The sequence below is a fragment of the Diceros bicornis genome, chromosome 33 (assembly GCF_020826845.1).
Source record: "Diceros bicornis minor isolate mBicDic1 chromosome 33, mDicBic1.mat.cur, whole genome shotgun sequence".
NCBI lineage: Eukaryota > Metazoa > Chordata > Mammalia > Perissodactyla > Rhinocerotidae > Diceros > Diceros bicornis.
The window spans coordinates 20,956,189-20,969,384 of record NC_080772.1 but is presented as its reverse complement, the minus strand read 5'-3'; the positions used below and the strand labels follow the sequence as shown (position 1 = coordinate 20,969,384).

The following is a 13,196-nucleotide window of genomic DNA, read 5'->3' as shown; positions in this document are numbered from 1 at the left end:
TTGTTCTAAAATAAAAAGGTTCATTTAAAAAATTGAAATAACAAAACAAGGTTTCAAAAATGATCTTCATCTTTAAAATAAAAAAACTCCTTTAGCACCAGTGACTCTTGAAAATAGTCTGCTAATCAGATTAAAACTTAAATTTTTTTTTTTTTTTTGAAGGAAGACCAGCCCTGAGCTAACATCTGATGCCAATCCTCCCCTTTTTGCTGAAGAAGATTGGCCCTGGGCTAACATCCGTGCCCATCTTCCTCTACTTTTTATGAGAAGCTGCCACAACATGGCTTGACAAGCGGTGCATCGGTGTGCGCCCGGGATCCTAACCGGCGAACCCCGGGCCGCTGCAGCAGAGCGCATGCACTTAACAGCTACACCACCAGGCTGGCCCCAAAACTTAAATTCGTATCCTACGAGAGAGGTGCTTTGCAGTGAAAAGTCCTGGCCCCAGGTGTCAGGAGTCATAGCTTTTTATCCTGGTCGATCCAGGGCATGTCACTTCCCCTCCTGGGATAGAATGAAGGGGTGAAGGCACTGGATAAGATGATCTCTAGAACTTCACAAATAGTCAACTTCTAGATCTAGATTCCTTTAGAGAGTCAGTAGAATGTGAGAGGCGCTAAATGGACTATTGTAAGGGAAGTCAGCAAATAATTAAAGATATTCAATCTTGGAATGTACAATTTAGGTATAAAACAGTGTTCAGTTTTAGGATTTAACTTTTTTTTTCCTTCAAATTTCTCAGTTATTAGATTTGGCTTTGTAGGGCTATACACCAAATAAACAGCATTAATGTAAAAAAATCTTGGATTTAAAATTCCATAACCATATAGAGGACACCAGAAGTTAAATTTCAAAAATTTTCATATAATAGAAAAGGAAATCACATTCCTACAGCTTTTCAAAAAGAGAACATGCAGGCTCTGATGTTAAAAGAAGAAATATGAAAAATGATCTTTGTGGTTTTGTAAGGTAAAATCAAATGGCTAAAGCTCTTCATTTAAAACAGAAAAGTTTAAAGTGATCTTGAAAAAAACATTTTTAATTAAAAATGTATTTTGGTTATTTAGCTTTTTTGGCCCAAATACTAAAATGGGCTTTCATAAGCGAAGATATGACTAATAAGTTAATTGTGTTACTTTTTCCCACAATAGTTCAGAATATTAAGCAAGACTACTGACTGGTTTTTGGTTTTAATGGCTTTACTCCTTGAACAGATAAGCAGCATTCAACTATTCTCTGTTTACTGCAAATTACATAAAGTACAAATGGAACATTAATTTGGTAAAATATGTAGTTTGGGAAGAACTTTAAAATGTTGAGTTGTTGGAATCGTAGCGATAGTACAAATATTACTATTAATAGATCATTTAAATGTTTTACTTTGGTTTTCCCTTGAAATCAGCTAGTGATATAATGCACTTACTTGCTTTATCAATGCTGACAGGCAGTACTATGTACGTTCAAAGCTCAGCCCATCAGACTACTTATAATTCTTTTTGATAGAATCAAGGAACTAAAATCTTGAACATTTTTTAGAACAAGAGCTGACATGTTCCTCTTTGCCAACTTATTCAAAAATTTTTCTACAAGAATATTAAACTGTGTCTGAGTCTAGTACAAACTCTTTCATATTCCCAAGAGCAAGCTCTCTGGGCTGCTTTTAGAAGAAATGTCATTTATCCTTTTTCTAAAACACTTTCACCATAAGTATATAAATGTCCAAGGACTAGAAATAGTGGGAAATAGTGACACATATCATATGGAGAGCAGTTGCTAGCCTTATATCAACATATCACTTTATCTGCTAACAGAATAAGGGCTTTATAAACTCCAGCAATATTGTTATTCCACATGGATAGCTTATTTTTGGATTCTCTAAATGCAATCAGTCAGTGATTTATGTCATATGTGGCCATGGAAGTTCAGTATATTTAAGGAAAAAAATATCTCTTTTGGTCAAATTTTCACCATTGAATACTTTAATTCTGAGGCAATTAACTATTTCTCTCCCTTTGGTTAAGTATGAAAATAATGCACAAAACATCAGCTTCTATCTTTCAAGAAGGATTAATCATTTTTATTTTAAAAGATTTCTGAAGCATGTTGCATATGTGGGAGATCAAAATTGGCCACCCTGAAATATATCTCTTTACCTTGATTATTTTCTTTGATGGACATTTGACCTCCCCCAAACTGCCTAAATAATTTAACATAGATGGCCTGTTTCAGGAAGAAGTTACTATCATATGATGGCTATAATAAAATGTAAAATAGTTGTTACAATAGGAAAGGCACCAACAAGCCTATCTTATCAAAAATTCTGTCTCTCCCAGACCACATTCTCTAGGTGGCCCTGTGAAGAGTTGCCAGACAAACATTTACATTTATAAGGGAAATCTCCATTTGTAAAGGTATCTCCCTCTCTGTATTAGGAAGAGGGGGGATGGCCTTATCTGTGGAAACTCTTATCAGTACAGAAGGAGAGGACTTAAATCTGCATACCCTTGGTTACCATAATTTCTGTCTCCCTTCTTTCTCCCTCCTCACCCCCAACATCCTCCTTTGTCTTTAGCTGAAGATGGTATTTAAGATGAGAATCGCCACTATTGTGTTGAGAAACTCAGTTTCCCTGGTTTCTCCCATGTATATATGTTATTAAACTTGGTATTATTTTCTCCTGCTAACCTGTCTTTTAATTATTTGGCCAGCCATAAGAACCTTAAGGGAAAGGGCAGAGGGGGATTCTCCCTCTTCCCCAAGACATATAAAGCAAAACAAAATTATACTTAACTCTAAATATATTTAATAGACTGCTTTGAATGACAAAGAATTAAGCCTATACTTCCTTTAAAAATGAAATTCTCTTTGTATAATTTATATACTTAAATTAATAAAGTTTGAAAATACCTTTCTTTTTGTATTTGTTAATGAAATGTCTTGTATTATCAGGCTGAAATTCATAATTTTTTGGTAAATTATACTTCTATAGCCCATTTCTTTTGAGAATTGTAAAAGGGCAATTAAAACATAGGCAGAGGGAAGTAATAAGTTTGTGAAGCTATAAGTTTGAACTAATAGGATTAGGGAAAAGAAAAGAGGAGTAATAATCAAAAATTAGAAAAATATGGTAGATTGTGAAAAGAATTACAACATAAATGCAAGCTGCTAAAATAAATTTATCTCAGAAATTTGCTACACTTCACTATGCATTGAGATTGCACTCCATTTTATTTCTTAATTCATTCCATTTGCTAGCTTTTCTCTCCAATGAAATTGTAGGATAAAATTGTAAAAGACTTTGAAATGGATGAAAGATTATTGGGTATGGTCAATGAAAAGTCATTTTTCTAGCATATCCTTCCAGTTATCTGATTCTATGGAAGATCTGGGTCTTTCATTGACTTTGAGCTATTTTACAACCACGTAATTCATAGAAATTGATAGTAGTGTAAGTAATTCCCGTCCATAAATTGCATCCATTTGAATGCAACTGATTTTTACCCTATGGATATTGATCAGTCTTGCCAGTTTTTGCATCTACAGTATTTATAACTTCATTTCAGTATTTCTTAATTGACTATATATGTGAGGACTTCAATTCTCCTTTTCACTGGAGAATTAATTAATGAGTCAAAAAAAACTTTCACGTGTCCATTTTATATCTGTATGAAGTCATAATTATAACTTAAAAAAAATTATTATCCTTTAACAACAAATATTAATTCTTAACGAATGTCAAAGACAAATTAGGGTTTTCTTGAAGATAATCCTTGTTCCCTAGTTTCTTAAGTGTAATAAAACTATGATACTAAATAAGAGTTATTTCAATTTTTAAAAAGTAAATCCCTCTGTCTGATAAAAAGTAAATTATATCTTACTTATTATAAGGAAATGATGTCATGCATTTCCATCAGAAGTGTAGTCAGAACTTCATGACACTAGTGATCACGGAATACAACACAGGAGAAATAAGACAGGTCAAAATTGGCATGAGAAGTGATTCTAAGATATTTTGTAGCATAGAACTGATCCCCTTTCCAGTTCAGATGGCACAGCTGGCAAAACCCAGCTTGACAGATTTGAAAAAGGCCTGCCTACTGCACAGGCTTCTCCTCCTGTCTGACACGCTGAAAGACTGTGAAGCTGCCACTCGACACCTCGAGCTAGTTCACACTCCTCTGGATGTTGCCTCCGGCCTTCACCAGCTAACTTCCTGGAGTTGTGAGGAACTGCTCTAAACTGTTTTTTAAATGTTTTAAAAACCATTAACTTCAGTCTTTAGTTCTTTATAGTTTTTCTCAACCATTTAAGTTGACAATACTTATCTGACGAATATATATTTAAATTAACAAATTTCTCTAAAGATTAGGGGATTTTTAACCAGTACAGTATGCTGCTTCTCAATTATTCATCTGGGAAATGTGCTATTTTAATTGGATTAACTTCTCTGTAAAAGGCATGACAATCCAACTTTGAGTGTATTTGATTTTGATAGTTGTTTTAAATTTTATATGTATTTTAAATGAATGTTAATATTATGATTCTAAAAGCTAAAATTTCTGCAATGTGAAATTATGATTATTCTTACCTGACTCATCAATGCCTTATATGTAACAAATATGTAATTTTTTAAAATCTAACTGTCAGAACCATTTTGAGAATTAGGAAAAGTAGACTATTAAAATATATCTTGTTTTTTTAAAGTCAAAAACACAAATCCTATTCTGGAAACATAATAGATTAAAAAATAGAAAATGTAGTATTTTAGCTTTACTTGTAGAGGAGACCATGTCCTCTCTTTAGTTTTATTTTAGGTCTAAACAGAATTGTCTAATGTCATGTGGTTCTGATTCTGTCTAATTATAAGACTAAATAAAAAAAAAAACAGAGACTTTGATCTGCAGAGAGTTGTTCAAACTTTAGCAAGAAATGTTAAATATATTAAAAACGTAAACACTCTGGTTTATTTGAGTTTTAGTGTGCAGTAAATAAAAGCAAATGTTTGCTAGCTCAGTTTTAACTTCAATGTTTCTAACATTTATAAATACTGTTCTTTATTGTTTGCTGATTCTCCTAACATAAAGAAAGAGGGCAAAAGTGAAATAAAAGCACAAGTGAGAAAAAACAAAAAACATCATTTTATGGCGCACATTCTTAACATGTTCTCAACGGAGAAGAATTCGAATATATGTTTCCTAAGGACCAAATGGATTATTGTCTGCGGAAAGAAACCATCTGTTAAAAAGATAATGGTCCACTAATCAAGATCATACTTATAGTTTTACTATAATGGATGATCACTTGTTTGTTTTAAAAAAGCTAAAATCTAAATATCAACAATGTTAAATAAAAACACTATGTGATACTGAACCCCTAAAAAATGGCAAGGCTTATATGCAGTTTGCACATACTTGTAAATTCAAACTGCAAGTCAGTAATGAATCCTATAAGCTAGAGAGATTTTATACGCCCAATCAACCGAAAATATTATTCTTGAGAGTAAATGAATAAAAAAACTCATAAATTTATAAATAAAGGTTTTCTCTTTACCTATATTATACACAATTGGGGATTTTCCATGATGTACCCAGTTATTCTCTAGAAATAACATTGAAAAGAACGTGTCAGGACATTGCTTCTCAAATGTCAGGGTATTTATGAATCACATCAGGATCTTGTTAGAATGGAGATTTTGATTTTTGGATATGGTGTGATTTTGCCTTTCTTACAAGCCCCCAGGTGACGACGGAAGTTGCTAGTCAGAGGACAACACTAAGGAGCCATGTCCTGCCAGCACCTCCAATGAAAAGTCACACATTCTCAACCTTCTCATTACATTAAGCATTTACAACTGCATAAAACACATACATGTAGATTGCACAATCATGATGGAGAAAATAAAGATCTTTTTCTTGGATAAGAACTACAAAATTAGAATAAGACATTTTAAAAGTTCTATCATCTGGGGCCGGCCCGGTGGCGCAAGCGGTTAAGTGCACGCGCTCCACTGCGGCGGCCTGGGGTTCACCGGTTCGGATCCCCGGGGGTGCACCATCGCACCACTTGGCAAGCCATGCTGTGGCAGAGTCCCATATAAAGTGGAGGAAGATGGGCATGGATGTTAGCCCAGGGCCAGTCCTCCTCAGCAAAAAGAGGATGATTGGCAGATGTTAGCTCAGAGCTGATCTTCCTCACAAAAAAAAAAAGTTCTATCATCTGTATGCAGCCCATTTCCTGTACCAGCACCTCAGTGCTCCCCTTCCTTCACGGTGCTAGACCTCAATAGGACACATTACAAGGGGCATCAGGCACCCTTCTTGTGTAGGTGGCCCATCACCCCCAGTCCTACCACCAAGTGGAGAATGCTGAGCCAAAACCTTGAGCAAACACAGAATCCTAAAGGGAAATTCTATTGGTGTGCACATTGAAAATAGTGTCTGCCTCTCCTTGGCAACATTAATTGCTTTAATGTATTCTACTCAATTTCTACATCAAATTCATTAAATTGAAATTTAAAGGTGGTGCTCCAGCCTGCCAATATTTTGCCCCACATAATTTGATTTTTCTAACCTGAACTCAGAAAATCTACCCAGTTATGTCTTTTCCTTCCTTTTGTTATCCCTTCTCCATGTGCCTTTGGCAAAACTTCAACCACCCCCCATAAGGGCACAAACCAGAGATATTAGTGACTTAATGGGTGCTATACACTCTGATTTTCCTGTCCAGGTGATACTTGGAAGCGAGTGTGGGTTGAAGTATGGGTACGCTGTTCTGAATAAATGTATGGACTACATAGCACATTCAGTAGGCCCCTCAAAATGGGTTTTGAATGGATTCATGCAGGCAAGAATAAAATATTTAGAGAAACGGATTCTGTCTTGCTGAGAAGCAATATTCAAACTAAATATTTAGTTCTTCTATGATATCATCACCAAACTGTTTCCCAGTTCCCTTCACCTGCAACAGATTCAGATGGCTAATTTAGTGACCACTGTGGTTTGGCTTTAGGTCAAGTTTTATGGATTCTATCCACTGGTTTATCTGAAAGTTCCCAAATACCATTTGCAGACAGCCCAAAGACACATCCTGTGACACAGCACACCCTTGGATATCTCCAAAATAAATCCAGAAGTCTAAACGATTTTTCAACAAAAATCTACCATTCATTTTAATTGTCAAGATAGCACTTTGCTTAATGGCTTGCACAAATAATGTCCTTGATGAGCATTTGCCACATGAATGAATGCCAAGTTGGTATAGATTGTTCTTTCCATGAGAGCAATGATCATGCCTTATTACTTTGTGCATGGCCAACATAAAACATGTGTTTCTCATTTATTAGGATATCAACAAATGTTTGTGAGTGAAAATATATGATAACTCTAGGTTTATGCAGTTTTACCTTCATTCTCAGGATGAGTGAGTTATTATAGAGTATCTCTCTACCAGTGAGGAACAAAAATCATTTTGATGACATATTATTTATTATCTTGTTTTTGCGGGCATGACCAGTGAATGGGATAGGCCAGGAATCCTAAAGGCAGATGGAGAAAGCCCAATGAGAGCTCCATCCTATATGACAGACTGATTTCAGACTTTGTTACAAGGCTACCTTAAGACTCACTTCTTCCGTGTAGCTTTTCAATGACTGTCCTCCACTGGAGACTTCTCCCTAGAGGCAAAGTGGAAGACAGGTTGAAAAGGTCAGAAGGAGAGGGAAAGAACCGTAGAAGATGGATCAGGGAGAGTAGAGAAACCTGGGCACAACATCAAATCGTTATTATTCCCCCACTCTCTCAGTTGATACTTGTGGGATTATCAGTTTGGCAACTTCTTACTCTGAAGTAGATAACTTTTTTCAAGGCGACAATATATCTTTTAGGTGGATTTTAGGTCACATAAAGAAATAACCACTTCGAATAGCTAACTAAATCTTAGGACAGAATGCTAAATGACTAATATAAAATTTTCTATTATTAATTTTATAAATATGTTCTTAAAATTAGATTAAGAAAAAAATCACTAATTCTGTATTCTGTAAATCTGTGTGAAGACCTAACACACAGACTTAAAAATATTTTATGGAAAGGGTACAGGTGATTAACCTGCCCTTTTCCAAATGTTTATGTCCAGTCTTTCTCACCTTCCTTGTATATTATTAGTAAATTCTCCATTATTTGTGTCTTTTACTAACATTTCACTGAGCGCTAGTAATCATTGAGATTTAAATCATTGAAATTTAAAACATGAAATTAAACATATATCCCAAACTCATCTAAACACTGGTGAATCAAAAGTGTCAAACAACTTGTTAGTTTGGATAAGTTATATTTTTATACTACATGGCCAGAGACATTTGGAAATAAATTCTGAGATATCATGAAATGATAAATTCCAGAACACATGTGTTTAAAAGATAACTAAATAAGTGTAAATACAGCTTATAATGGTTTCTAACTTTTCAAGGATCCTCTTTTTTTAACTTTTCAAAGGCCCTCACATATATTATCTCATTTGATTGTTTTTTCACTACAACTTAAGAGCAACACATCCTCAGGTCAATCTGATACATAAAGAAATTGAAGTCAGGAGAGGCCGAGTGAAGCGCTCACAGTCAAGGAGCCAGGCAAACCACGGCTGGGACTGGATTCAACTCTGACACTCTTCTACCTTGCTGAAATGAAAATTTTAAAACATAAAAAATTAAATTTAGGGGCCGGCCCGGCAGCTTAGCGGTTAAGTGCGCGCGCTCCGCTACTGGCGGCCTGGGGTTCAGATCTCCGATGCGCACCGACACACCACTTGTCAGGCCATGCTGAGGGGGCGTCCCACATACAGCAACTAGAAGGATGTGCAACTATGACGTACAACTATCTACTGGGGCTTTGGGGAAAAAAAAAGGAGGAGGATTGGCAATTGATGTTAGCTCAGGGCTGATCTTCCTCACAAAAAGAAAAAAAAAATTAAATTTACTTTATGTAAATAAAAATTGTGATGTATACTCCAAAGTACTTTGAGGAGGTTAAAAAAAAAGTATGCTTATTTCAAAACAAAAGTTAAGCTAGGAATAAAGTGTTGGTATTCCTAAAAGCTTAGAAATCACAGATGTCGTAATATTTTTTCCCCAATCATGGTTTCCACTAGCAAAAAATTAATATGCTGCAGTTCAAATGTTTCCAAATGCCTCCAAGTTTGTGGGATTCTCAATGGATAAGATAATGAAAGAGATAGGATAATTATATTTACTTAAGCTAAAACATAAACTATTAGGAAAAATCAAATCTATATAAATCCTCCAAACTGTCAAGAATTTAACTCAAAGCATACAGAGAAGGCTGGAGACTTTCTTCAGCTAAACTACTTTTTACAGTTGAACTTGCTACACTATCTGCCCTCATTTGGACCACTAGTCTAGAAGGAATGCTGTGGGCTCTTCCAATTTGGCTCTTCTATATGGCAGAACTAGTCTTTGGATGCTAATAATCCTTTCCCCTCCACCTCGGTTGCTAGGCATAAGAGGAAGAAGTGGTGAACTGCTTGTTGTGACACATCTGCTTTCTGGAAGGGCCAGCATCTGGGGCCTTCCCGGCTGGCCTCTGCACATCTGAGGGCTAACAGAGAGATGCTGCAGAGCAGTCCCTGGGTGCTCACCAAAGAGGGTGATTTGTTTCCTTGGAGCTAGAATGCAATGGTTTTCCCAATTTGTCTGGACATTTGCAGTCTTACGCTAAGACCTCGTGATGATTAAGGGTTTTCTCCGTGGTTGGCTATAACTAAAGCACTCTGTGCGCTACTAAGGTTTCTTGACAGGTTTGCTTCTTCCCACAGTGCTGAATCTTTTTCAATATCTACACCAAAGAAAATGAGAAACCCACACAACACCATTTGTTTCAAGGCCACACAGATTGGAGTTTGGCTATAACTGCCATTCATAAATCCCTGACATGGATGGCACTGATGAATTAGGAGTATGAAGTAAAAAACTCTAGGAGGAAAATACAGAGGAAATGAACACTTTGCAGAGAGGAATACAAATGTGGCACAGGGCCAAGTGGACAAAGCAAAGAACAAGATATCAGGATCTCTGAGTCTTAGGGTCAAAAGAGATGGTCCTAATCAAGAGGCTTGATTCAACATGTCTGTCTCAGGTTCCCCATTTCCAACACAGGACTACGGAAATGCTGACCTTCCCTCCTTCTCCAGTTGGGGGCGCTATGGAAATAAAATCCCTTCCAAAGTACAAAGCTATCAACTTTAGTCATTCCTTTCTTAGTTTTAAAGACTCAGCATTTTAAATATCAAGTCATTCTAACAACATAATATTTTGGTAATCACCTGGAAATGAATCAAAAATACCCAAATGCAATTTCCCTTGAAAAACAAAGAGAAGAAAGGGGACACAAGGGAGGCAGACAAGGGCGTGTGAAGGAGGGAAAGGGCAGAATACATGGAAACTATGCCTTAAAAAAAAGGAAGAAAAGGTATTTCCTGAAATGTGGTTTCACTTATGAATCTTAATATAACCACAGTTGAGATAAAAATGTTTTAAATGAGGATTACAAAATATAGTATAAATTCAGAAAAAGAAAAAAAAAGAGGCTGATACGATGACTGCATGACATATGACATGGGATCGTGGCTGTTAGAGATGAAGGCTGTAGTCGCTACCCTACTTATTTTCCAGTTAAGGAAACATTCTCGGTGAAATGGAATACCCTGGAGAGAGAGCTAGGACTAGACCCACACTCTCCTGAATCCACTGCCATTTTTCACTATCCCATTCTTCTCTTGTTTCAATAAGTACTTTTTATTCACCTTTTACTAATCCTCAGACAAAATGCATACAGAATTGCACTTACACGTAGAGTACATTTATTCATAAACATTTTGTGTCTAAAACTTCTAATTTCCTTCAAAGAAAGTTCCGTGAGAGCCCTACTTCCACCAGAATGATCTTCCTTCCCACGAAACTGAACAATAATCCTAACACACAAAACACTCTCTAAGGAAGTACCTGATGTATTTAGAACCCACAGAAGAACAAGAGCTTAGTATGAATGGCCAGGGCATTTCCAAACCCAAGGGATCCATAAAATGTCACCCATTGTTTATTCCACAAGCATTTGTTAAGCACCTATTGTGTGCCACATACTATGCTAGGTATGGGAACAAAGAAGTGAACAAGAACTAATCTCTAGCATAAAAAGTTGACCTTGAGAAAACAGATATACAATTTATTAGACTATAGAGCAAGATTACTTGATATAGGTAAGCCCAAGGTTTCATGGAAAAAAATAGGAGGAAAAGGCACCTAGCATTTCATTTATTTAACAAGCATGAATTGAGAACTATCAAGTGCTGGGAACTGTTGTAGCCACTGGATACACAAAGATTTCATTGAAGGGCTCAGACACGACAGAGCAAATAAATGAAACCACAAGTATTACAATGAAGGGCACAATTAAACCATGCACTGAAATGTGTACTGTACTTTTAGATGTAGAGATATCAACATCATGTGTCACTTCCTAATTTTATACTATAATTTCCTATAATATAGCCGCTAATACGATGGTTATACATTGTGTTTTCTAATTGCATTATTACACAGGGTTACTGAATTGGTGACAGATGATGGAGAGATTGCATTTCAGCTTTCCAAACTCTGGGAAACTCTATAGGCAGCAACTACTACTGATGTCCAAGTAACAGGCAGTGATAAATTACCAATTAGTTGAAAACTGGGTGCAATATTTTAGAAACTCAGACATTTTCAGAAAGCTCAAAAGTCTTTCAAATAATTGACCTAGTCAATAAATTAATAGTTATGAATGTTTTCAGACTTACTTATATAAATAGATGCTGTTTCTGTTTAATTGGCCACAATGTCTTTGCATACTAAGTTAAAATTTTTCTTCTGAAAGTTTGTCCACAATCTTATGAACAAATATAGCACCATTGCAGACCACCTCACTCTGAAAATGACAACTTTGTCCCACAGAGAAGATGCTCGACTGCTTCAGCATTGCTAAGAGCTAAAAAGACAGTGGCATTTTAAGATAAGATGTCATGAGTCACTCTGCTTCCAATTTCCACTTTGCTACAGGTTGTGTCTGCACCAGGAATCAGCAACCTAAGGTGTGATCAGAAGCCAGATTTATCCCCTCAGAAGGGATGAATAATAGGCAATCCCTAAGCACATAACCAGCTTCTAAGTTAAAATGAAAACAATTTACATTTTTCTTCCAATTTTTTCATGTTAAGCTAAATAGTTCATTAGTGGTAATGCTCGTGTCTTACAGACTTACTTTAAAAGAATGAAAAAGGGTAGGGGCAATTATGGGACTAATGACTATTACTAATAATGTTAAATTGTAAATAATTTAAAGCCTTTTAGTATTCCTTGTTATTTTATGAAACGTGACTATTCAGTTGCCAAAAAAAAAAAAAAAAAGCATTTTTTTTTCTTTCCTTTCCTTCAATCCCTTGTAAAAAATGTGGAAGGGCAAAGCCAGTAATGAGAGGCTCCCCGTTTGGGAGAGTGGTGACTCTTATCAGTGGATGTCAGACAAGAGAAGGGACAGGGTGAGAGGGTGGGGCTGTGAGAATTGATGGCTAGTGTTAATGATTTTTAATTTCATTGACTTAAAGAACAGGCTGAGATACATATTATTGGTCAATTGACTTTAGAAAAATCCATTTGACCTTGAACTACTCATTGTACTAGTCATGTGTGTCTTCTCTACGTGTTGATTAATTTATCACATCAATGATTAATATCATCTCACTTATCACATACAAAGAAGAGTATTCTTTCATTCTTTCTAAAATGGTTTAATGAGCCAACACAGCAAATTTTCAGCCATTAGATCTTGGAAAGTCACAACTTTTATTAAAAATAAAAACTGTTTTTATTAATTTTTGCTTCCTGGTACAGAGCCTGGCAATATAGAAGAAAAGTAAATGCTTGAAGAACGAATGAATGAATAAACAAACAAACAATCTGTAGATCTTAGCTGGATCTAGATCCACACAGAGCCTATACAAATCACAAAGTTTATAAATAGTGGGATATAAGAGCTAAATCACTTTTAAAATCAGTAAGTAGATATTATTACTGAATGTTTGTGCAATAAACCCACTGAAGAAATTGCTATGTATTAGTAAGTACATTTTTATTATTTTTTGGTAATCTA

The 13,196-nt window shown here is 35.6% G+C and overlaps 1 protein-coding gene across 1 annotated transcript in view; it reads right to left on the bottom strand.

Annotated features, from left to right (window-relative positions):
* C33H8orf34 (chromosome 33 C8orf34 homolog) overlaps positions 1-13,196 on the bottom strand; it is a 396,656-nt gene that overhangs the window by 35,532 nt on the left and 347,928 nt on the right. Inside the window, exon 11 of the mRNA XM_058528830.1 lies at positions 7,613-7,672. Coding sequence (XP_058384813.1) covers positions 7,613-7,672 — 60 coding nt within the window. The remainder of the gene's footprint in view (positions 1-7,612; positions 7,673-13,196) is intronic.